Source organism: Equus caballus, chromosome 13, assembly GCF_041296265.1.
Source record: "Equus caballus isolate H_3958 breed thoroughbred chromosome 13, TB-T2T, whole genome shotgun sequence".
Taxonomy (NCBI): domain Eukaryota; kingdom Metazoa; phylum Chordata; class Mammalia; order Perissodactyla; family Equidae; genus Equus; species Equus caballus.
Window position 1 is genome coordinate 28353234 of NC_091696.1, and position 26400 is coordinate 28379633.

General features: G+C 44.3%; 2 protein-coding genes and 1 long non-coding RNA gene across 15 annotated transcripts in view; 1 reads left to right on the forward strand and 2 right to left on the reverse strand.

The window, feature by feature from the left end:
* RABGEF1 (RAB guanine nucleotide exchange factor 1) overlaps positions 1-1153 on the reverse strand; it is a 75575-nt gene extending 74422 nt beyond the window's left edge. Inside the window, exon 1 of one of the 6 annotated variants that reach the window (XM_005598713.4) lies at positions 936-1153. The gene's annotated coding sequence lies outside the window, so the exon portion shown is untranslated. The remainder of the gene's footprint in view (positions 1-935) is intronic. The other 5 variants (XM_001914702.6, XM_070231783.1, XM_070231786.1 and 2 more) reach the window with 5 other exon arrangements.
* Positions 1060-15866, forward strand: LOC106781530 (uncharacterized). The gene is made up of 3 exons (XR_001378162.3): positions 1060-1784; positions 3087-3316; positions 15709-15866. It is a non-coding gene; the product is annotated as an uncharacterized lncRNA (long non-coding RNA).
* KCTD7 (potassium channel tetramerization domain containing 7) lies at positions 7669-26326 on the reverse strand. 8 transcript variants are annotated; one of them, XM_070231791.1, is made up of 7 exons: positions 25931-26326; positions 23254-23423; positions 19836-20014; positions 19011-19383; positions 14875-15209; positions 14081-14369; positions 7669-8803 (listed from the first exon to the last, which is right to left on the reverse strand). In XM_070231791.1, the coding sequence occupies exons 1-5, from the start codon at positions 26072-26074 to the stop codon at positions 15206-15208; spliced, it is 870 nt and encodes a 289-aa protein (XP_070087892.1). In that variant the 5' UTR covers positions 26075-26326; the 3' UTR covers positions 7669-8803; positions 14081-14369; positions 14875-15205. The 8 variants fall into 8 exon arrangements, with proteins under 8 accessions (XP_070087892.1, XP_070087893.1, XP_070087891.1 ...); XM_070231795.1 differs by lacking the exon at positions 7669-8803 and adding an exon at positions 24109-24249 and having other exon boundaries at positions 13587-14369; positions 25931-26250; XM_070231792.1 differs by lacking the exon at positions 14081-14369 and having other exon boundaries at positions 7680-8803.
* Between the last annotated feature and the right edge of the window lie 74 nt (positions 26327-26400).

Sequence of the window (26400 nt, forward strand, 5' to 3'; positions counted from 1 at the left end):
TAATACTTTTTTTTTTAGCAGTGTTAAATTTACCAAAAAAAAAGGACTCTTCAGATCCAAAACACTGCTCACCAGGTGATGCTGTAAACTCGTCCTGGCAAATTTGCACATCTTATCTCAAGGGCAACACGAGCCCACCAACGCCGACTGACACACTTCCCAACCACAGGGTTTGGTCACCAGCGCTGAGACACCACCAGTCTATGACCTACTCTCTAAAGCAGCTGAGTCCTTCCCTCCCTATCTACTAAACTTCCGTGATGGGCATCACCTCCGCTCTCCTCCAAGACGGGTAGGAAGCAGGGACTTCTGTTCCTAATCCCAGGCCCACAACTTCGCCCTAAGCCACGGGGCGAAAGTTAGGACGAGTCTTCAAGTCTCCGCGCCATGAAAGACAGCACCCTGCCCAAGACCAACGCCGGTTCGTGAAGTGCCGGCGCCCCTGCCAAGGCGGGACTGCGATCTAGGTCTGAGCCTCCAATCCAGACCGATCCCCGAGGGGCCGAGAGCACGACCCAATCGGCCGCCACCACAGGTGTCCCCTCGGACTCCGCGGACGGGACAGTGAGGGAGCCAGCCAGACAGAAGCTATCCCGCGAGGGGTGGACGGGTGGCAGGAGGCGGCCAGGAAATGATAAGCATCGGTTCGTCGGAGTTGGGCCGGGCCGTGGAGAACTTGGTGACGAGCGGCCGAAACCCAGAGACTGAGCACTGAGGGGATTAAGGGAGCAGGCGACAGCCTGGTGCCGGCCAGGGCCGCGCTGGGGGCCCGGGGTTGGGACGGGGGGAGGCAGGAGGCACTGAAGCGAAACGGCCCCGGCCGCCTGGACGGCACGGACGGATGACCCAGCAACCCCTGCCAGCACGGCGCTGCCTCCCCGCTGCCCGGAGCCGAGAACTGCGCCGCCCTCGGCCCCCATCAGTCTGCTCCTTACCTTATCCACTGCTCCACCGGCGTCGGGACCGCCGCTCTCCGCGCGTCGCTCGAGTAGGTCCCGGCTCCGGTAGTCCACAACCCGCCCTCCAGCCCGCCCTCCCTCTCCACGCCCCGCCCCCGGCGCGGCAAGCTCACGTCACGCACGCACAGCGTCACTTCCGGGGCCCGTGGCCTTCTGTGGGAGAATTCTGTTGCGGGCTCCGCTGAGAATCTGCGCTGGGTGGAGCGAGGCCGAGGCTGGCCTGAACGACAGCACCGACGATGTGGGAGGGCGAGGGAAAGGAGGCGGCCCCCAGGCCAGGCTTGGGGCACTGACTCGGGCGCTGGCGGAGATGCCGGTGGTTCCTTATCTTTTCGTCAGTCCCTGCTTCCGGGTTCCGACTCGCGGTAGCCGGAGGGTGACACTGCCCCTTCGGTGTCGCCTGACCCTCGGCCGCTGTAGTAGGGTGGAATGGGAGGCGCTGACCGCCAAGGCTGCGGGAGTGTAGTCACTGGGCCAGTAGATAGTTGTCAGCCCGTAGGGAATGAGGCCGCCTGAAAAACGAATGAGTTCCATCCCTTCATGGATCTTGGGATTTTAAAAGTGTTCGAGTTAAAGGACCTTAAAGAGATTGCTTGATTCTGAAGCTGTTTTTACAGCTGAGCATAACTAAGACCCAGAAGTTAAATGTTACCGTGTCACCAGTATTAATGGTCTAGAAATAAATGGAATCCAGTTCTCGTGATTCCCATTTCAGAAATGTTGGAAACAGCAGCTGCTTCTTTATCCTGGACACCATCTATGGCATAAAATGCAGCCACAACAGGGAAAGGAAAAAAAAGAAAAGAAAATACCATACTGTGGGAGGTAGGCTTGGATAGGAATCCCAGTTTTGCTAGATGCTATCTCTGTGGTATTGGACAGGTTGCCTTATTTCTCAGTCTTTCTTCACTGTTTGCAAAATGGAGATTGATTCGTTCCTCCACTTCTTCCTAAGTGCTGAAGGGTAGCAGAATATGCCACCCCAAAATATGCCTCTTTGGCATGAGAATTATTTGGAGAAAGTAGACACAAGAGAAACTCTGAAAACAAACTAGAAGTTACCCTTTTGTAAGGGAAATTTACGTTTATAAAGGAAATCTCCATTTTCTCCCTCTCCACTAGGAAGAAGAGGATGACTCTAAATCACAAGAGACTTATCAATGGAAAAGACACAGACTTAATTTGGCATGACAACGCTTAAGCTTGGTTTACTTTTCTTTCCCTGGTCACCTTCCATAACTGGTCCCCCCCACCCCCCCCAGTACACACCTTTCTTCCTTTGTCTTTACCTGAATATGGTATTTAAGTTGGCATTCTAAGCCTTTTCCCTGGGTATCTCCTATGTGTAAATGAAATATACATGTTAGTAAATTTCTATTTGTTTTTCTCTTGTTAATCTGTCTTTTATTACAGGGATCTGAGCCAAGAACTCAGACAGGTAGAGGGAAAATTTTTGCCCTCCCCTACAGTTCCTATTATGCGCTAGGCTGAGGATACCACAGTATAAAATAAAAGTACCTATGCTGAGAAGCCTCCATTGTAGGGTAGAGGTGGAGGAGCCAATAAACAAACAAAAAATTATTTATACTAGTACATGAGATGGTAACAATTGCTACGCAGAAAAATAATGCAGGGAAGAGAGACAGAAAGTGCAACCAAGAGGTTTGCAGTTTTAGAGTGGACAGGAAAGCCCTAGCTGAGAAGGTGACTTGAACAAAGGGTGAGGAAGCTAGCTAGGCTACTAGGCAAATATTTGGGCTAGAGTGTTCTAGGCACAGGGAACAGCAAGTGCAAATGTCCTCTTGACACCTCCAACATGTATAGCTGTACTAGAGTGAATTAGGGGGAGGTAGTAGAGATCAAAAGGTAATTGGGCAAAGCAAGTGAGGGGCTAACCCCAAAGTCATTGTGGGAGGGGACTAGCAAAATTGAGGACACCAGAATGTCTGACTCATTGGGGCCATTAATGGAACAAACTATCCCACATGCCTTCTTCCTCTGGGAGAAAGGGGAGTGGAGGCTACTGGAAAAGGGCACTGAAGGTATATTTAACTGAGCAGGTAATGTTTTAGTTCTTGAGTTGGATGATAGGTATATAGATATTCATTATATTATTCTTTATTTCAGTTTATGTGTTATCTTTGCATATAAATTTATAAGAATTAGTCCCATTGGAAAAAGTGAAGATAAAAGAGGACTAAAAATGAATCCTGGAGTGGGTCAAAAGAAAAAAAGCCAGCAAAAAAGAGTGAAAAAAAAAACAGAAGAGGAAAACTAAAAAAGAGGAGTAATGTGGAAGCTAAGAGGAAAGAGAGAAAGCCAAGGGATTGAATGGAAGAGTCAGATTCTGCAGAAAGGTAGGTAAGATGGATCTACCCAAGAGAAATGAAAATATATTAATAGAAGTGGCAACAGTAGGCATCTTTGTCTTGTTCCCGATCTTAGTGGAAAAACTCAGTCTTTGACCATTGAGTATGATGTTACCTTTGGGTTTTTCATTTATGGCCTTTATCATGTTGAGGAAGTTCCTTGCTATTCTTAGTTTCCTGGGTGTTTTTATCATGAAAGGGTATTAAATTTTTTTTAAACTTTATTTTTTTGTTGTAAAATATACATAACAGAAAATTTACATGCAAAAGAATGAAGTTGGACCCTTACCTAACACCATACACAAAAATTAACTCAAAATGGATCAAAGACCTGAATGTAAGAGATAAAAATTAGAAGGAAACACAAGGGGAAAGCTTCATGACACCGGATTTGGCAATAATTTCTTAGATATGACACCAAAGGCACACGTGATAAAAGAAAAAAAATAGACAGATTGGACTTATTAAAATTAAAAGCTTTTGTGTCTTAAAGGCCATAATCAACAGAGTACAAACGTAACTCACGGAATAGGAGAAAATATTAGCAAATCACCTGTCTGATAAGGGATCGTTATCCAGAATATGTAGAAAACTCCTAAACTCAACAACAAACCACCAGTTTACATAAGATGTCTTTCCATTTATTTACATCTTCTTTAATTTCATTCAGCAATGTTTTGTAGTTTTTAGTGTACAAGTCTTTCACCTTCTTGATTAATTCCTAAGTATTTAATTCTTTTTGATGCTATAGTAAATGGAATTGTTTTCTTAATTTCCTTTTTGGATTATTCATTGTTAGTATATAGAAATGCAATTGATTTCTGTGCATTGATTTTGTACTACTGTGTTGCTCAATTCCTTTATTAGTTCTAACAGGTTTTTGCAGAATCCTTAGGGTTTTCTACATATGTGATCATATCATCTTTGAACAGAGATAATTTTACTTCTTCCTTTCCACCGTAGATGTCTTTTATTTCTTTTTTGCGTGGTTGCTCTGGCTAGAACTTCCAATATTGTGTCGAATAGAACTGGCAAAAAAGGGCATCCTTATCTTGTTCCTGATCTTAGTGAGAAAGCTTTTAGTCTTTCACCATTGACTATGTTAGCTGTGGGTTCTTCATACATGGCTTTCTTATACTGAGGTAGTTTCCCCCTATTCCTAGTTTGTTGAGTGTTTTTATCATGAAAGGGTGTTGAATTGTGTCACAAGCTTTTTCTGTATCAATTGAGAATATCAGGTAGTGTTTTTTCCCCCTTTATTCTCTTAGATAGTGCATAACATTGATCAGGACTGGTATTAGTTCTTTAAATGTTTGGTAGAATTCACCAGAGTGAAGCCATAAAGTCCAGGGCTTGCTTCGTTGGGAGATTTTTTGTTAGTGATTCAATCTCCTCACAAATTATAGGTCTATTCAAATTTTCTGTTTCTTTTGTGATTTAGACTTGTTTGAATGTTTCCAAGAATTAGTCTATTTCATTTGGTTATTCAATTTGTTGGTGTACATATGTTCATATTCTCTTATAATCCTTTTCATTTATGTAAAGTCAGTAGTAATGTCCTTTTAGTTCTGATTTTAGCAATTGAGTCTTTTTTTTCTTAGTCAATCTATCTAAAGATTTGTCAATTTTGCTGTTCTTTTTAAAAACCAAGTTTTGGTTTGGTTGATTTCTATATTCTCATTTTCCTATTCTCTATTTCATTTATCTCCACTTGATCTTTATTTCCTGCCTTCCGCTAACTTTGGTTCAGTTTGCTTTTCTTTTTCCAGTTACTTTAAGGTGTATAGTTAGGTTATTGACTTGAGATCTTTTTTCTTTTCTAATGTTTACAGCTATAAATTTCCCTCTGAGCACTGCTTTCATGCATGCTATAGGTTTTGTATGTTGTGTTCTCATTTTCATTTGTCTCAAAGTTTTCTAATTTCTCTTGTGAATTCTTCTTTGACCATTGGTTGCTTAAGAGCTTGTTTTTTAATTTCCACATTTTTGTTGAGTTTTCTTTCTGCAATGTGTCTTGGTGACAGTCTCTTTGCATTTATCTTATTTGGAGTTCTTTAAGCTTCTTGAATTTGTAGATTTGCCCCATTTTCTTTATCATTTGCTCAGTCTCTCTCCCTCTACACACATACTTGCACACACACATTTTTTTCCTGAAGAATTTGAGACTAAGTTGCAGACATCATACTCTTGAAGCCTACATATTTCAGTGTGTATTTCCTAAGAATAAAGATATTCTCTTTGAAAAACCAAAGCAGGGGCCAGCCCAGTGGTGCAGCAGTTAAGTTCGCACATTCTGCTTTGGCAGCCTGGGGTTTGCCAGTTCAGATCCCAGGTGTGGACATGGCACTGCTTAGCAAGCCATGCTGTGGTAGGTGTCTCACATATAAAGTAGAGGAAGATGGGCATGGATGTTAGCTCAGGGCCAGTCTTCCTCAGCAAAAAGAGGAGGATTGGCAGCAGATGTTAGCTCAGGGCTAATCTTCCTCAAAAAAAAAAAAAAAACTACCAAAGCAAAATTATCAAAATGAGGAAAATTAACATTGATAAAATCCTATTATTTAATCTACAGGCCTTTATTCAATTTTCATCAATTGTGCATAGAATATCCTTTATAGGCTATTATTTTTCCTGGTCCCAAACTTAACCCAGGATCACTTGTCATGTCTATTATTGTTCTTTAAGCAGGAATAGTTCTTCCATTTTAATTTTTATTTTATGATCTTGACATTTTTGAAAAGTATAAGATAATTATTCTAAAGGACGTCCATCAATTTGGGTTTGTCTGATGTTTTCTAACGATTAGATTCAGGTTATTCATTTTTGGCAGAAAAAAAACATAAATAATGTTGTGTCCTCAGGGCATTAAGATAGGTGATGCACATGATATTAGTTTGTCCTATTTTGGCTGATGTTGGCGTTGGTTATATAATTAAGGTGGAGTCTTTCAGGTGTCTTCACTGTGAAGTTTCTATGTTTACTTTTGTAATTAATTACTCATTTGTAGGGAAATACTTTGAGACTATGTAAATATCCTGTTTTTCTTCAAAATTTCATCCATCAGTTTCAGAATCCATTGATGATTTTTGCCTAAATTAGTTACAATTCTGATGGTTGCTAAATAAGAGATTTTCTAATGCCATCATTCCTCCTATATTTATTAGCTGACATTTTACTCTAATTGAGAACTTTCCTTTCTACCTCTTTTATGTAATTATTTATTTATTGGTGTCAACATGAATTCATAGGTTCTTACTTTATTCAGTAGGTTATAAACCATTACTATAATTATTTATTTTGATGCTCAAATTATCCCATCATTTCAAATTTTATGTGTGTCTAAGACAGGAATTTTAACTTTATATAATATTGGGCCATTATTTCTAGCAGCAATATTATTAAGGAAACAAATCTTTCTTGATGAGACTTAGCTGGTTTGTGATAGTAAAATCACATCATTACCAGAGAGGAGAATTAGTTTTTCTACTTGCTATATGATAGGGCATGTTTCAGTTCATCAAAAACTAGTATTAAACCATTTAATAAATAAAGATAAAAGGAGTTAAAGCTGGCCCTCTCCTTCCTTTTTACTTCATCCCACAGGGGAAATAATTTTTTTCTTATTTTTGCAAATTGTAAGACTTTAAGAAACCATCAACAGCTGGGTATCTATGCTAAACTCATATAATGTGGCCATGACTAATGTCCAACAGTGAAAACAGAGGTCCCTATTAGAACAGAGAAAGAGTACACAGTTTTGTAAAACTCGCAGAGGATGTGTGTTTTTTGGTCTAACTAGCTTCTCTTTGGGGAACCACACTGCCCTACATAATTAGTGCACATAGTTCAGCCATTGATGACCCTATCCCTTGGCTCCAAGAGTAGGCATGTGAGCTCTGTCATTCCCCTGGCCACAATGAATGCATCAGGATTGCCCATAAGTCCTTCCTAGGACTTCTCTTGCTTTCAAGAAAGAGACACCCTCTTTCTCTCTTCTCTGGTTTTGCTAAGGGCAGTGTAATCCTAGTTGGCAAAGGCAATCTCTGCCCCAGTGGATAAAAGACTGCCTAAGACTAAGGCAACCCAGGGGAAAGTCTCAGGGATAGACTCAGGGAGATGACCAAATAGCTACAGCAGAAGGGCTTACCATATTACAAGGTTCCCAAGTGAGAAGCAGTTTAGGAACCACACAATTTAAGCCACTATCTGTAGGATCAAAAATTGGGGAAAACAGATTGTTTAGATAAGGAAAGGAGTACATTCTCTCTTGCTCAAACCATATTGTGGGCAACCATGACCCAAATCTATAAACATTATAGAATCAACCAGCTAAACCAAAGATCTTCATATTACATTTTTTCTTAAGTTTCCAAGTAGTCTTTATTGTATCAAGAATGAGAGAGCTGTGTTTGCCTAAGTGTGGGAAAGGCTTATTAATCTGTTTATAGTCAGAGGCATGTGTTTCTCAAAAGGCAGCAGAAATTATTTTTAAAAGTTTCTTTTGTGGAACATACTTCTAATGGAATACTACTGTCAAATTTAAAAGGGGGCACGGGGGCTGGCCCCATGGCCAAGCAGTTAAGTTTGCATGCTCCGCTTCAGCGGCCCAGGGTTTCACCAGTTCGGATTCTGGGTGGGGACCTAGCACCACTCATGAAGCCATGCTGAGGCAGCATCCCACATTGCAGAACTAGAAGGACCTACAACTAGATTACTCAACTGGGGGTATATACTGGAGAGCTTTGGGGAGAAGGAAAAAAAGAGGAAGATTGGCAAAAAATGTTAACTCAGGGCCAATCTTTAAAAAAAAATGGGGGGGAGGGGTAGCTCTACATGTACTGAAATGGACAGATATCCAAAAGATAGTATTAAATGAGGATAATAAGGTGGAAGAACATGTGGTGTGCTACCTTTGGACTTCATTATAGATACATATTCTAGGATGTGTATAAATCTCTTTCTAGAAGATAGATACAGTCATCCGTCACTTAACAGTGGGTACATGTTTTGAGAAATGTGTCATTAGGTGATTTTGTCATTGTGTGAATATCATAGAGTACACTTACACAAACCTAGATGGTATAGCCTACTACACACCTAGACTATATGGTACTAATCTCATGGGACCATCATCATATATGCTGTCTGTCATTGATTGAAATGTCATTATGCAGCACATGACTGTAGATATAGACAGATATAGACATCCTGGGATAGACAGATGATATAGCATATTTAGGAAGACAGTTATTTTAAGGAATTAGTCATGTGATTATCCAGGCTTGGTGAGTCCAAAATCTGATGAGGGAGGCCAGCAGGCTGGAGGCTCAGGAAAGAGTTGCAGTTCAAGTCCAAAGGCAGTCTGCTGATGAATCAGGAAGAGGTGATGTTGCAGATGAAGTCTGAATGCAGCCTGCTGTCAGAATTCCTTGTACTTGGAGGAGGTCAACCTTTCGTTCTATTCAGGCCTTCAACTGACTGGATGGGGTCCACCCACATTGTGGAGGGAAATCTGTTTTACTCAAAGTCCACTGATTTGAATGTAAATCTCATCCCAAAACACCCTTAACAGAAACATCCAGAACAACGTTTGACCAAATATCTGGGCACTGTGGCCCAATCAAGATGACACATAAAATTAACCACCACAAATCCACCCCTTGTCAACTTGGCACCCATATGCATCTCCTTAAATCATATTTAATCTCCATACTCAATCTCTTTACCTGGGCTGGGGGGGAGGAAATGACCCAAACTTTCATTCATGAAGGAAGGGTCTGGGCCATTAGTTGTCCTGCCTGGATTGGGTTGTTGTAGTTTTCCATTGACTTTAATCACAAGGCAGGGTAATACTAAGACACCCTAAGAGGTCTCCTGCCCAAGTACTAGACAGGTCGTTTGGCGGATCTTAACTGAGCACCTCTTTTCCAGGCACTGTTCTACGCATTGGGATATCTGTGAATATTAGAGGCAAAATCACTGCCCTCAGGGAGCTTATTTGAAAGGAAAAAGAGACATAACAAACAAGATAATTAATATTGGTAAAGAAAAACGCAATAAAGGAAATAAATAGGGTGATGCGATAGACAGTAATGGGAGTATGCTATAGATGGCGTGATTAGAGGTCTCACTGAGCATGTGACATTTGAGCTGGAACATAAAATATGAAAATGAGCCAGCCATGAATGAGAAGGCTGGGGGAAGGGCATTTCAGGCAGAGGGAATGGCAATCTCAAAAACCTGAGGTAGGAACTGAAAAAAGGCCAGGGTGGAAAGTGGGAAACAAGGAGTAGGGTTGTGAAATGAGGCTGGAGAGGTGGGCAGGAGCCAGATCAAACATACTAAGTCTTTTCAATCTCATTCTAAAAGCAAAATGTTTTAAGTAGGCATATAGCAGGATCTAATCAACCCTTTCAGAAGACTATTCTGGAGAATAGGTTAGAGGGGGTAATCAAGGGCCAAATTAAGCCAAGAGGTCTTTGTAGTAATGCAGGGTGAAAGATGATGGTGATTCAGACAAGCTAATTTGTGAATGTTTTCAAAATACATCTTGAAGACAGATTCAAGTACTTGGTGATGGATTGCAAGTAGAAGGTGAGGTAAGGAGGGGAGTCAAAGATTTTTTTGCTAACTGGTTTTTGTTGACGAGGTGGATGGTGGTGCCATTTCCTAAGATAGAGAAGATGGAATGAGGAAGATGTTTGGGGTAGGGAGGGAAAAATAAAGAATTCTATTTAGATGTATTAAGTTTGACATGGCTAATAGATACTGAAGTATCAATATTTAGCAGGTTATTGGGTATATAATTCAAGGTTGAGGAAAGAGGCCTGGGCAGGAGTATAAATTTGGGAGTCATTAACATATAGATGATGTGCCAGTTATTGATTTCCTCTTAGCTCCCTATTCATCCTTTATTGCCTCTGCAAAAATTGGGTTGGGACCTTTGAATATTTTTTCTCTTTGCCAATTAACATGATAATAAGCTTTGTTAGTAGATGATGTTGGTGAGACATTGTCAGAGAAAAGATATTTTCCTTTCTGGTTCTGGTGTCCTTGCTCACAACACATATAACTTCTCCAGCACCCAGCTCCTGCAGTGCATGGTAATCAGCAGCACAAAAAGACCAGCAGCTTTTCCCAGCACTCCCCTTGGGTGGTTTTGTAGTACAATGCCTCTGGCAAGACACTTTCCCATGAACAGATTGTCCCAACACACTAGAGGGTGGATTTCCAGCAAATTCCAACAGCACAGCACCCCAGTAACTTCTCTGCCATTCAGTGAACCATGACCATGCCCTCTCCAAAAAGGTCTGGATATCAGCTTCGGAGGGGAGGGTGGATACCCTTCCCTGTACCCTTTATCTCAGCCCTAAGGGTAGTGGCTGCTTCTTATATCTGCTATTCCTATATTCTTTGTAATTATTGCTGCTTTTTATTAACCAATCCTTCATTACTCCAACCCTATAATTAATAGTTATTTATATTAAATATATAACTTGTTCAAATTACTTTGTTTTTTTTTTCCTCCTAATACAAATTACTCTAAACGAAATTCAGGCAAGATCACCCAAGGAGATAATATACATTGATATGTCAGATGTAAGGTCCCAAGAAGTCTCTATATGTTATTTTCCATTTTGAATGGGTAAGATGTAAAGTTACATGGATGGCAATAGGGTGGAGCAGGAGCATCTGAGTTCAGTTTCCTCCTGGCACACTAGCCAACCATTGTAAGAGGATACAGTCCCTTTTGTGTCCACTTTGAGAAGCTCTGGGTTTTGGCTGGCCTCTGCTGCACATGGGTACCTAACTGCAGCTTGCAGTGGCTTCTCTCAGTCAGCTATAACCAGAGCTGGAATTCTGCTGGCCTCTTGGGGTCTTGCATAGATAATGGAGCATCTTTGAAGCCAAAATGTTTGAAAAACATGGCCCACCCTCACTGTGTGGACCAAGCTCCCAGGTTTACCTTAACTGCTCCAAGCTGCTGTGGACAGATATCTCTAAAGCAGTTCTTTCAAATGGTGCCTCTAGACCTTGAATCTGTTAATTATATTGCAACTCTCACATCTACAAGGGTTGCTGGCCTCAGCCAATCATGGAGATGTAGAAACAAGGGACAGAGGCTGCCCATGCTCTTGCCTTCTTGTGACCCCTACTAAGGCACTGAAGTATGTCTTGGTGGTGTAAGGCCAGGATAAGAAAAAGATGTACAAGGTTTTCAGCTATTGGAATTCTGGGTCCCTAGCGAGGGATCAGGTGAACTCACTTTCTAAAAAGACAGAATGGTCAAGTGAGGAAGTTGAGGGTCATGACCACATGACCCTACTGCCTATAAACCCCAGAAATCCTGGGGCACAGATGAGTATATAGAAAGCCTTCCACCTAAGAAACATCACTTTCTTGTCCGCTATAATGCAGATACCTTGGTTAGACTATCTGGGAATTCTACCTCTGGATCTCAATCTACAAATCCAGGTTGTCTTAGGGGTGCTGCTGCCATAAAGGGGTCAGGATTGCCATCCCAGCAGGGAACAGCACTGACGGGTTAAAAATCAAGTAATAAATGCCACCCTACTGGAATCCTCTGGGCTAAAGGCCCAGCCTATGAAAGTGGTGGAATATTCCTGCAAGTGACTACAGAGGAGATTCCTCGACATTCTGCCTCTCCAGACCAATGCGAGTTTCCAAATAGACCTGCACTTTGAAGAATAAATTCAGGTAATTGGGTGGAATATTCCCTGAATATGCCTGAAAGCAGATACATTCTGCTTTGACTTCCGGGAGTGCCAAGTGAATAATGCCACCCTTATTTCAGCCAATACTGATGTGGTCAGCTCACCAGGGAAGTTCATATTTTTGTTAGGAAGCTTTTGGTGAACTTGGTTTCCAGAAAAAGTGTTTCAATTCTCCCTTCCTGGGTAGCGGGAGATGAATTTAACTTGTCTGCTCAATGGGGTCCTGTGGTCGTCCTCTGCTGCCACCATGGAGGTGGATACACAGCTTAGAGAGGGAGGCTGAAAATGCTCTCCAAATCCTAGCAGGCCAGATGAGAAAGCTGAACTGGACAGCTAGGGACCTCAGTGCAAACAACACCTCCCTGCCTGAGAATAAAAAGGGGGCAGTCCTGGGCAAAGCATCATCTGGTAAGAAGTAGGATGAGGCATGGTCAGAAGTGGCCAACGAGCTTTAAAATGCCAAAAACAGGACAGTCATGAGCAGAGGGAGGAAGTGGAGATGACATGGTGAGAGTAGGGACAGTAAGCACCACAACATGTGCACACAGATAGGTCCCTGGGGCAGAGTAAGCTGAGATATAGCTGGTGATCAGGATGTAATGTTGAGAAAGACACTAATAAAGGCATTTATAGAGCCTGATACACATTCTAGGGACTTAAGTCTATTCCTGATACCATCCTACTCTCTTTACAAAAATAACAAAAGTATAAAGAAAATTTCTTCAACTCGACTCTGAATTTGTAAGTTTCTTTTAATGGAGGTCAAGCTCCAAGTTTTGTGGTGCTTTGGGGTTCTATTTCTTGATTTTTTTTAATAACTAAGAGAAGTATGGAAACTATTCCAAAGATCTATTTGAGCTGGGACCATCTACCAAGATCGCATGATATAGGAAAGAAATCGGGGTCTGTAATAATCAGGAGAATCCTCTAAAAGTCATAGTTTATTAAAGGGTGAATCAGCTTGCTAATGAAATTATAAAAGGCTGGAAAAGATACATCATAATCTGATTACAGACCCCTGTTATGGAGTGCTTCTGGATAGTACAATTCAAAATCTTTCCCAGAGTTGTGGTGGAGTTTTTCCTGGTGCATGATAGTCCTGTTTCCACTTGGTATTGGGTGGTTGGAGGAGGTGGGATCCCAGCGTCTCTAGATCATGTCGTTCCTCAGGAAAAACAAGTGTGTGAGGGAAGAAGCCCTTAATAGTCCAGGAATGGAACTGCCCTGTTCCTAAGGCTTTATTTACTGTTATTTTGTGTATGTGTGTGTTTGTGGTGGAGGGGTGCATTTTGGAGGGAGAGGTAAAGTTTGGCTATTGGATCTAGTAGATAACCAAGATCTATGACTTTCATAAAACACTGTCAGTTTTTTCTTGTTACTTATATTTTAGAAGATATTTATCTAAGGGAAAAATGATGTACCTGACGTTCACATCTAATAAGATCACTGTAGAAATGAATGGAGGAGGAAAAAAAAAAAGCACATAATTACCCTTGTTCAGAACAAGAACCACCTTCGTTGACATCCTATTCATACATGTGCTTTATTTAAAAGTTATGTTATAAATAAAGTTTAAAATCATATGTAAAAAATAGAGACAGCTAAAATATATTATAGGAAAAACAAAATGGTAAGGAATCAAAGGACAGAAAGTTAAAAGTAAGTAACTAAAAGCTAAAGGAACACACTCTAAGTTAAATCAAAATGAAAAGTAGGCAAAACCAGCTAAGAGGCCATCTTCAAAATGATGACAAAGGAACACACAGGCAGAGTAGGGACCCAGAATCCAAGGGCGATGAGCCAGGCATACAACATCCCCTGAGCTAAACTTAAGAGCCTCCCATTCAATTATTCTCTTGACACGAGCCAGTCACTCGTGGTATGGGCATACCTCCCCATGGGGTCAGGCTGCACAGCACCTCTGTATGATTAGACCTATACGCTGCAGGAGTCTGATTAACTCAGGCTGTCCTGGATTACCCTGCCACACCCAGGGTCCAGCCAGGGAACCATGACTCACCTGCTAAGTCATCCTCCACTCGTTGCCCCATGAGCAGGGCCCTTCTCCACCTAGTGGACATGTGTCCTTCATCAAGAAAGACAGTAGGGGCTGGCCCCGTGGCCGAGTGGTTAAGTTCTCGCGCTCCGCTGCAGGCGGCCCAGTGTTTCGTTGGTTCGAATCCTGGGCGCGGACATGGCACTGCTCATCAGACCACGCTGAGGCAGCGTCCCACATGCCACAACTAGAAGAACCCACAACGAAGAATGTACAACTATGTACCGGGGGGCTTTGGGGAGAATAATAAAATCTTTAAAAAAAAAAAAAAAAAAAAAAAAGAAAGACAGTAAATTGGGAACATCATCTATCTTCTTAATGCTTAGGTGCTACTTAACCTACACATCTAAGGAAGTCTTTCTAATATTCCTTCTAGAAATATTTGCTTTTCAAATCTTCACAGGTTAAGCAGGATGAAGCCCTGAGCCTCACAGGTGGGATGCCGAGCTGCCAAGAGGAAGGGAGGGTCCTGCTGTTGAACACCCTGAGGATTTGAGAAAAGGGCTCTGGGTTTGAATCCTGGCTCTGCCACTTACTAGCTATCTGCCCTTGGGGAAATTACACCCTTATACACTTCAGTTTCCAACTTGTAAGGTGTTATTAGTGTATTATTACTATGTGATTATGTGAGCAGTAATTAGGTCAAGGGATACATTTGACACAGATTATGCAGTGCTTTTGTTTAAAAGTCAGAATAATCAGAGATTTAAGGGAAGTAGTTGGAGGGTGGCATAGCTACCCAGCATCTCAGAACTCACCTTTCTGGGTTAATCCATGAAGCGACTCCAAGGAGCATCTTAATGAGGACGCTCATTAGCCAGGAAGATGTCAAACTCTCCTTTCAGAGGAAGGGCAACTTATGTCCATTTTCCTCAAGGAATGGTCTTAACCATTGAGGCTCACATAAGCTTAGGGCCGCTTCTCTCTCCTTTGGAAAGAAGTGGTGATATGACAGGAGGGCTTTCTTTCAGAATACCCGACATGGTTATGAGCCATACAAGTGACTATGCAATTGTGGCATCTTCTTCCCTTGGAGACCTCTCAACAGGAGAGAATAGAGCTGTTTGCCCAGGGTGGGTGGGCACACTCCTACCTGGAACAGAGACAAGGCTACAGTAATAGCAGCAGGGCCTTTGTGGGCCCATCCCTCTTCAAGTCAGGGTAGAAGTTTAGCTTCTGGTCTCAGGGAAGAACCTGTTTTATTTAGTGTGGCATGCCAGAACATACCAATTTTAAGCAGAAATCAAGACAAATTTGTTGGCAAAGCAGGAGGCAGAGGAGGGATGAGAGTAAGTCTCTATTAAGAAAGGCACAGCACCCAGGTTCTAATTCTTGACTTTAATGCCATGTGAGGGTACTGAGGCTCCATGCACCAAAGCGCTCACGGACATGTAATGAATGAACACAGGAAGTGTTACATTGTGTATACAAACCAAACGCCATACAGAAGGAAGACAGTGGACCCAGGTGACCTCCCATACTCCAGAGGCAACTGCTTATTCCTACACCCAGTCTTTGTTCCCACCTCCTCTGATCCCTGCCAACCCACCCTTCCCCCAATTAACATATGTGTACATATATGTTTCTTTCAGAAATCCAAAGTGACTCTCCCACAACAGTTCCCCACACTCTTGTTTTTGATGAATGAAGCTGCCCTCTTTTAAGGATCACGAGGCAGGCACTACCTTCAGGAAAGAGGCCCAGCAAAAAGGTACGGGAAGAAAGCTTAATCACTTATATCAGAATCAAATATGGACAGAAGGTATGCAGAAGGATGATATTTGAAATTCTAACTGGGATCAAAATGCTCAGTATGAGTAGTTTTTGTTTTGTTGTTGTTTGTCTTAACCTCTTCAGGATCTAGCTTAGACCAAGATCACACGCTGAGGCCCACCCTACTTTGTGGCTTGCAAATGTCAATTTCCTAATCCTCTAACAAGCAACCCAGAATAGGAAGATTATATCACCTGACCAGCCCGAGGTGCAAGGCTCAGACAGCTCCCAGGATATCTTAAGCTCCAGGAAGAAAGAATAGAAACTTTCACAGCACAGTTGATTGCTTTCCACATGATAAGCACTGGACAGCCTGGTAAATTAACCAGAGGCAGAAGGAGGATGGTGATGATTCCTCTATTTCTTCTATTAGTGTTATCCAAAGAATTCCTCCACTTGGGATGGCATAATGTGTCTCATTGTGGTTTTGTTTCAGTCTTTTTTGTTGCCATTAAGTTTTTCATTTTCCTTGAATTTTGTTATGGCTATCATTGCACCACACAGTCTCATCTCCTAAATTTTCACCTTCCCAACCAGTGAGCATGGCATCTGGGAGAAAAGGTGCCCAAAATCAAACATAAGGGAAGCTCCAAAGGCAGGCACTTTGGTTTGACCCATCGACATAATGCACAAGAATTCTATGAAAATAGACTTCCTCTCGAGCATGGAGAAGCATTGATCCCTTGGAGTCGTCCTTCCTGCCCCAACCCTTCTCATGCTCTGGGCCTGGACATTTAGAGTGGAAAGGGATCCAACTGGGAGAAGTCATTTCCTCAGAGATGACCTTTATTTGGAGGCCACTACCATAAACCACCACAACCAAAAGCACTTTCAGCCTGGCCTTAGCTTCTCATCAGAGAATGGCCAAACTGGGCCACTAAATTCTTTTATTCCACCTAGAAAGAGCACTGAGCTGGCTGCCAGTTGCCCCTGCTCTGCCTGGTCTACTGGCCCAGAGTCTTGTCTCCCCACAATGGCACAGAGCACACCACCACGAGGACAACAGTGGGGAAGAGAAAAACAGTGGTGTCTCCAGCAAAAGGCACAGGGACATCCAACATCCCTGTAGTCGCAAGCAAGTCTTCAGACCCGTTTTTGAGAAAACCTACATTTGAGTGAACCAGCTGCTCCATGTCTTACATGTATGGAGTCTATATAACCAAGCACTGTGAAGCTCTGTGCTGAGGGTGGGAAAGAGAAGGGGCCAAGGCCAGGTTACTGAAAGCACTGGGCTTAATTATCTGCTCTCTACCCACACTGACAACCTCCTGAATAGTTTACCTCAATGTCTGTCAAAAGATGAACTTGTATTAGGCGGTAACACCAATCAGAGCAACTTAAACGAAAGACTTTTCTATTAGAACAAGGCAAGAGCTCCAGGCTCTTGGGCTAAGTGCCAAGCAGGGACACCAGCTCCAGAAAAGTTAGCAATCCAATTGTGGATGAGAACAGAGAGAATGCATATTGCGGAACCTGAACAACGGACTGTATTCTCCTCTTTGATCTCAGTCTGCACCTTTGCTCCACCCATATAAGAATACAATATAAGAGAGCAAAATCATGCCCTGGAATCTCTGTCCCCACACCAGGGCCAGGAGATCACTGCCCTGTGAAGGAATTCAGCCAAGGTCCCAGGGCTTGGTCTTCTCCTCAGGACACAGACATCTTCAGCTCCCCCTTGCCCTACCTCACCAATCTGGTCTTGTAAGTCTGAGACCAGTGAGGCTGTCGTCACCAGTTTTTACATATAAAAAAAATCTCCCTACAAGAACCCCCAGGAACGGTCAAGTACAATCAGGATTATGGGGAGAAGCCCTTAATGCAGCACAGAGATGTTACATTCCAATTACTGGTGCCACATAGTTCTTTCTTTAGAAGACACATGTCCATACCCTGACTAGCTGCCCCAGGGTGCAGACGGAGCAAGAAGGAAATGCAGTGGGAGGAGAACCTTGCGGATCTTTTTCTCTCTGAAATGTAGGGAATAAAACATAACAGAGGTTTGCTACTATCTTCCTATAGCTCCTGGGATAGCTGTGCCTCTCACCTGACCCAAGTAAAGTATTCTTTACTTCTCCAGAATAGACACTCTCCTGAAGGAGAAAGACAGCAGGATAAAGCAACAGGCTTTAAAGAGGGGGTTCCCATCCAAGCAGGTTCACCACAAATTGGATCCTAATACATGAAATGGCAGTCAAGGAGGTATTCTGAGCCTCTAGAAAGGATGTTACATCTTGAAGATAACAGAAGACCTAGGTATCTTGCCTCCTTGACTTAGGGAATCTTCAAAAGGAGCCTGTGAAATTTGCATTCCAGCTCTGTGAGAAGACAACCCTTCAAGCAAGGAAGGTTGGTGGAAGGTAGGAGAAGCCAAGGCCCTGAGTCAGGGCTGTAAACATTGTGCTTTTCTAAGGCCAACCTGGTGCATGGCTTTGGCAACTATGATTATATCTCCAAAAGGTGGTGAAGAATATGTTTGGGGGGAAAAGAGTCTTTCCACATCCTAGATCAAAGTGTGGGACTATCCTGGGGGGAAAAGTGTCTTTCCACATTCTAGATCAAAGTGTGGGACTATTCTTGGGGGAAAAGGGAGAGATGATGTTCCTTCTTCAGCCAGAGGAAGTACCCCTACAGAGTAGCTACTTGGGTAAATCCCCATCATTTTCTATATTCAGACCTATACACTGAGCACAGGGAAGGGATACTTAACAGGGCTGAGGAAGTGATCATACCTACATTAGTTGGTAATGTGGCTCTAAAAAGGGCAGAAACTCTCTCACAAGGTCAAAAAAGTGACAAAACCTCTCTGGACTTCCTGGTCAAGCCCTAGCGAGCCGGACCCCATCAGTCTAAGACAAAGATTGCCGTGCCTCGAGGAAAGGCCAGGTAAGTGCAGGTACCAAGTCCCTGTGGGCCACCAGACCTGAGCCTAACCCTGAGGGGCAGCGGGGGAGACTGGAGCTGCACCTCTGTCTGCTTGGAGCTGTGCCTCAGGACTCAGTCCTCACCTCAGCAGGCTCTGGGGCAGCCACAAGCCCTTCCGGGGATCTTACTCCCAGAGCCACCAAGGGGAATGGACACCCTTCCTGATGGGACCCTGTTTCCTACCAGGACTACTCACCACCATGTGATCTTGAACTCATAGATGGGGCGCTTGCAGTAGTAGTGGTTGATGAGGTGCTTGTCACACACCCCAATGCACTGGTGGTCCACAGTGAGGCCCTGGGCTGAGAGGTCCGTGACCAGGCAGTGCAGCAGGTCATAAACATCAGCCACAGCCTCCCAGGGCCCGAAAGACACATCCACTTCGCAGTGATGCTCAAAGAGCTGCCCATCGCTCTCGCTCCGCTCAAAGCGCAGGGAGTTGAGAAGCGGACACTCATAGGGGGTGATGGGCATCTCCTCCTTGAAGACACAGACTTTGAGCTTGGCAAAGCGGGCCTTCCGCTGTACCGCACGCAGCCGAGCAATCTCCACAATCCGCTCCAAATGGTCTATGGGGTGAACACAGCACCCATCACTGGGACAGGGGTTGACAGGTGAGGGTGGGGTGGGGCAAGGCAGTGGGAGGGCACAAAAAGAGAGCCCCAGTGACAGCAGGATCCAAGAGGGAAGAGACAGATTCCTGAGGAAGGGACTCTGTGGGACTATGAAGGGCACAAACTTAAACAGGGATCACTGTTCTCCACAGCAAAAGGAAACCAATGGGGTGGGATGAGGACTGTCCTTTTGAAAGGTGATTTGAAGGCTGTCACAGGCAAGCTGGGCTCTATTTAACCTGAATCTTGCCAGTGTGACTGGGAGAGGAGAACAGGAAGAGAAGCAGGATTCTCTCTCATCTTAAGTAATATAGATGAACCTGTTCTGGTGGAGACATAGGCCCTGACAGAAGCCTTGCAACCCTCCTTCCCCACACCCTGTCTGCCCTGGGCAGTTGACCCCTCACCTTTGTAATAAGGCATGAGTCCCAGAAACGCCTGGCGCACTTTCTCCCCCTTCAGTGGCTGCATGTTCTCCAGCTGCTCCAGGAGGGGCCCAATGGCATAGTACTGGGCCTCTTTGTACACAGCCCGTACACGTTCCCGAGGTGGCAGGTCCCCCGAGCGCAAGAAATTCAGCACATCTCTGAGCAGGAAGGAAAGAGGTTGGTGAGAAAGAGCTAACGGACCTGGGTAGTGCTACTTAGTGGTTAGAGCACAGAATCTGGACAACCAGCAGTGGAACTTTGGTAAGTGAACTTAACTTTTCTGTGCCTTGATTTTCTCACCTGCAAAATGGAAGAAAATAAGAAAACCACCCCAGAATGTTAAGAGAGGATTAAATGAGTTAATATATAAAAAGTGCTTAGAAAATACCTGGCACAGAGTAAGCCCTACATGTTAGTAGTTGTTATTATCAGTATCATTATCATAATTACAATTATTATTAGGTAAAATATTAGGTATTGTTATGATTAGGTTATATACAACAATAATGGAAAGATGTGATATCTAGCCTCTTCATGTATTTTAATTGAGGTATAACTAATATTTGATAAATGTACAAATCTTTTTTTTTCTCCTTCTCCTTCTTCTTCTCCCCAAAGCCCCCCAGTACATAGCTGTATATTCTAGTTGTAGGTCCTCCTGGCCGTGCTATGTGGGAACGCTGCCTCAACATGGCCTGATGAGCAGTGCCACGTCCACACCCAGGATCTGAACCAGCAAAACCCTGGGTTGCCGAAGCGGAGTGCACAAACTCAACCACTTTGCCACGGGGCTGGCCCCTAAATGTACAAACCTTAATTGTATAGTTCAATTACTTTTTTATGTATGAATATACCCATATAACCACCACCTAGATCAAGATACAGAACATTTCCATTTGCTTAAAGTTTCCTTGTGCCTTTTCCCAGTCAGTCCTCACAGAGGCGACCACTCTAAACTTCTACAGAAGTAGAAGCCAAGTAGGAACAAAGATTAGTTTGCCTCTTCCTGAAATTCACCTAAGTAGAATCATACAATATGTTCACTTTTGTGCCTGGCTTCTTCTCCTCAACATGGTTTTGAAATTTATCCCCTATGTTGTGTGTGACAGTAGTTTTTGCTTTTATTGCTAAGTAGTATACCACTGTATGGGTATATTCTAATTCATTTACCCATTCTCTTGTTGATAGACATTTGTGTTGTTTCCAGTTTTTGGTTCTTATGAGTGAAGCTGTGATGAACATTCCTATAAGAGACTTTTTGTGGACACATGCACCAATTTGTCTTGGGTAAATATTAGGAGTAGAATTGTTCAGTCATAGAGTACATGCATGTTTAATGAAGTGTTTGTAGCATTTTACACTCCCACCAGCAACATAGGAGAGTCCCACATCTTCTACAAACCCTTGCCATTGGTATTATTCTGTAGCTATATGGAGAAGATCAAATGCCTAACCCTAACATCCCAACAAACTGGTTCCAGGAGTGAATAAATTCACATACTGCATTGTCTTAAAATAAAAATTCAGTTCTCTTAATCCTCTCCTCAGATTCTTTAGTGCTAAGAGTAATCAGATCCATCACTGGCACGCCTGGGAAGGGCTTTTCGGTAAGGATATGTGAGTAAACGCCAAAATCAAGCCGTTACCTCAGCAGTTAGTCTTTGACCATAATATAATACTAAGTACTAATCTGTGTCAGCCACTATTTATGTGTCATACCATTTATATGGTACATATACTTTCAATGACATCAGGAGTAAGTGCTATCTTACGTCCGTTTCATAAATGAGGAAAAAGTGAGACTCGGAGATGTTAAGGGACACCTTTGCTCAAGGAGCCACAGCTAGCCAGAGGCTCAGATGCAGACCCTGCTGACTCCAAGCCCACACCCACTGGTTCATACTTTAGTCCAAAGCACTGTGCACTGATCACAATGAGAAACCACCTCAGGTGGAGGCCCAAGAAGCTTCCATGGTAGGTGCTGGGCGTATATGAGCTACACCAGCAGAGAAATATACCCCACCAAATGTGCTAAATCCCTATTTTCTTTTGAGTTTTTCAACAGCTTCATCTGCTGCTGATGAATCATAGGCCACTGGAGTCCAGCAGCCTGAGGATAAACGCCACAATATCCTGCTTTCTGCCACATCCTTGTCTGGCTCTACCACTCTCTAGCCATGGCCACCTGGGCATGGGCGCATCAGGCTCGAGCCAAACCCTGTTTCCCCTCCCGACAGCCCTTCCCAAAATTAGTCCTCTAGGATCTTAAGCAAATCTTGGTGAGCTCTGAAAACCATAACCTCAGGGACAAGGCCCAGCTAAGAGCCCTGTGGGAGCTGCCAGCTGAGGCCAGCACTTTCCTCCCCCAAACAGCCTGCAAACAAAAATCTTTTTATAGCTCTGCAGAGCGATGTGACACTTTGTTTTCTCAGCATTGGAGGCAGCTGACAGCCCACTGGGGAAACCCAGATGCTTCAAAGCAAATTATTTGATAATAGGCTCCTTTCTGAGGATAAAAATGACCATTCTCCCAATGTGGGCAATCCTACTTGAAGGCCAGCACAGAGATATGGTGGTTGAGAGTTTCTGCCTCCCTGGTCATTTTTGTTCAAGGTCAAGGACCACATTAGTTCTCTAGTCATCTCCAAAGTCAGACTGAAGGGGCAAAGAGCTTCAGCCACATACACTGAAAGGACTTGGCCAGGAGTAACATCAAGGCTCTTTATTTAATCAGCATAACATGCCTGCGAGGCAGCTATAATTATTTCTCATTTCAAAAACAAGGAAACTGAAGTATAAAGTCTTTAAATTATTTATGGGTAAGGCTGTCAAAAGTCTTTTCTTGGGAAGTGCTATCTTTTTCTAGAGATTGTGCCTTTCCATGTTTTAGTATTAAAATGGCAATAATAATTAAAAGGGGCTTTTTTTAAGGCTTTCTTTGGGCAAAATTAAAGGATGGCAACCCTGTGTTGGACCTTCCCTCACCTTTTTTGTCTGTTTGTTTTAACTTTTGAAAGAAGTCTGGGAACCACCTCTATAACTATGCTTCCTCCCTCAGCAATGCTGAGCCCCAAATCTAGATCTGAGGGTATTCTCCAAGAAGTTCTTTTGGAACTCCCAGCCACTAGGTGTGATCCATTCCTTCCACACAGATGACAACTTCCCAATCTTAAATTGTGTAGGATGGAAGCAGTTTTATCACTCCAGCCAGTGTGTGTTACTTGGGATTTCTCCAGCTGTCCTTATCTCCTCTGGGAAAGAATTTTGATCCAATTCCATAAGCACATTTATTAAATTCCCTCAGTATGATATCTCCTCTTCTAGGTATCTACAAAGATACTGAAGCCCCATACCCAAGCCCAGGCCACTCACTTGCCAGGACTAGAGAGAAACATACCCAAAGTGCGTGCCATCCCGATCAATGAAGTAGCGGCCCTCAGCGTCAGTGGGGATGTAATGCCGCCCACTGAACATGGCGGCCAGCATGGTGTCTTCGTAGCGCCGCAGGGTAGACAGGCGTGTGGTGAAGTGAGCCCCTCCAATGTTAAGTGGGACAACCTCAGGAAACTGGAAAGGAACCATGGGGCACTTTCAGCCAGGCACTGGGGAACCAGAGCTGGGGCTGCTCTGTCTATAGTCTTCTTGGGTCTGATTATGCTTCTCCATTCACTCAGTCACCCAAGGCCAAAACCCAGGAGTCTTTCTGAACACTCTTTTCTCTCTTCCCTTTCCCCACACTCGTCAATCGCCAAGTCCTTCCATCCTCCCTCTGATAGCTCTTAAATCAGGTCTCTCCACCCCAATCCCACTCTCTCTGCTCTAGAGTTCAAAGCCTTCATTGTCCTCCTTCCACTTCCTTAATTTACCATATTTGTGTCTTGCTCATGCTGTCTTCTCTGTCCAAAATGCTCTTACCACTCTCCCTCTGTCCATCTAACAAATTTGACTTCCCCATATGGTGGTGTACGTTGTTCACTGCACGGGGCACCTGGATGAGAGTGATCTGCTAGCAGGGCTGTGTGTCCTTTTTCTAATGCACACCAAGGCACATCCTTGATGAGCAGCATCCACTCACTCTAAAAGCTTCCATTCAAGTTTCCCTACTCTGCGAGCATTTCTGCTCTATTGTCTCTCACCTGTCCCCAAGACAGAGGTAACTAAACACTCCCTCCATTGGGCCATCACCATGTGTCACACTCTATTATAGTGACTAGCAGAATACATGGGCAATTATTTTCTTCTGTCAGCCTACCCTACAGGACCCCAAGGGCAGGGACAGCATCTTGTTCATCAATCAGGAAGTCACGCACAGCTTGGCTCATAGATGTTTGTTGAATAATTCCAGGCATCCACTCCTCGTTTTCTCTACCTTACCACTTCTCTCCTTCTTAATCTGTAGAGTGAGAAGATTAGTACCCAGTCCGGCTAACATTCTGGAGGCAAGGGCAGGGTGCAGAACAAAGAATGATGGTATAGATCTGCCCTGAGAAGCTTGAGGTTCTCCCTAAAATGCTCAGGACCATTTTGGGGGGATATCTTTTGCTGCTTGTAGTTTTGAAAGAAATGAAACCAGTTCTAGTTTTTCCATAAACTTCTTCCAGATTAAAATTTTATCCCAGTGCATACTTTTCAATATTATGACATCTCTCTGGCTCCACTGAAAGTCTATGTATATTTATCTAGACAGTCCTTTTTCCCAACTTTCAAATCCTTTGTGAAATAAAGCAGGATACAAATACAATAAGTCAAAGTTACCCAGGGCCTTGTACAGTGCCTGGCTCACAGTAAAGACCCAAATATGCACTGAATCAATGAATGAAACAGCCAGGTGTTGTTATTCTTCTGCACCCAAAGGATAGGAATGCCTTCTGCATATGGTATAGCTCTTCTAAAACTATTCTATGTGCATACCAAGGACTCAAATATTATTTTGGGATAATAATACTTTACATTTCTGGAGCTCTTTAAACCTTTTCCAAGGATATCTCATACTAATCTAAGCATTTGCTCCATATTAGTGATGAAAAGACTAAAGCAGGGAGGAAAAAGCAATCAAAAGTAGTTTTAGAGCTCACATGAAGCAATGTAACCGGTGGAGCAGCTGGCGCTATAGCCTTGGCCTATAGTCTCTGGGTCCTGTGCTCTTTCTCTCAAGCCACATTGTTTCCCCAATGACAGTGCACAAAAAATTGCACCACTGTGTCTCTGATAGCTCTATTTTTCCAACTGCAAAGAGTACTTCTAGGGTTTTGCTCACTTTCTCAAGTGCCCCACAATATTGGGGGCATGGGCTTCTAAGAGGACACTATCTGCTTCCCAAGAGCCTCCCCCAGCCCAGCCCTGCCCTTCTGGGGCTCTGTCCACTCTCCTAGGACTCCATACTCCACATGCATATTCAGCACTACCTTAGTCCCTTCCTCCTAGTTTCTGGCTTTGGTACCCAGCAGTGCTCCACCTTCCCTCCTCTTTTCCCTTCTCTTGATGATCATTTCAGGCGTTAATATGATAGTGTCATACACATTAAGTAAGACCAGTAGAAGCCACCGGGGCATCACAGGACAGCAGCTAGTGAGGGAAAGCCATGGAGTTGTCAGGTGAGTGTGGACACATCCATTAGTTGCCCTTCTTCTTATCTGCACACAGCCCCTTACTTCACTCTCTGAGCAGTTGGAGATTGGGTTTGGGCAACCACCAAGGCCTCCTCTTTGATTTTCTAGAAGACACTATCATCTCTTGGGGCTCCAAGGTCCCCTTCCCACGGCCTACCCTCCCTCCTCTGGTTGGTAAGGGTGGGACATAAGGACCAGAGTATATTAACCTTGAAGGCAGTGAGTACTGGGAAGAGGAGGGTGAGGGGCCAGGTGCCCCCGGGGCAGGAGAGACACACCTGGTGGGTTTTACGGAGGGGTGGGAGTGGGTGGGTGGGCAGGGGGCTACAGCTCCTCTGGGGCTGCCCTCAGCCTGATCCCGCATCGCCATCCCCAGCGCTGCTCACATCCCAAGGTCAGCTCTGACCCGCCCCTGCTTCTCCCTCTGCGCCCCTTCCCACGGCCCCCCTCCCTCCTTCTAGGTACCTCCTGGGGCAACAGGGGCAGCGCGTGCCCCGCCTGCGTGGCCGTTGGGGTGGCAGGCTCCAGAAAGTCGTCTTCGGCGTCGGAGCTGGACATGGCACCGTCTGGGCGACGGCTGTCTGGCTCCCGCCCCGTGACTACCACCATCCCTCTGGCTCTAGGCAGTGGGCGCGGCTACGGGCAGGCGGGCGGAGGCCTGGGCACTAGCGCCTAGCAGCGCCTGGCATGACGCGGCGCGGCCGACAAGCGGGGCCGGAGCAGCCGGGAGCGAGCGCCCACGGACCGTAGGGCGGCCGCTCCCTCAGCCGGCTGGCTTGAGGACCACCGCGCGGACCGCAGGGCCACCGACCCGACCCGGCCGCCTCCCACTATTGGCCGAGCCCCCACTTGCTCCGCCCCTGATTGGCAGGAAGCTCGCCCAGACCTAGAGCAGGCGGCGCATTCAGCCTGCGCCTGAGTGGCCACTGGGAGCC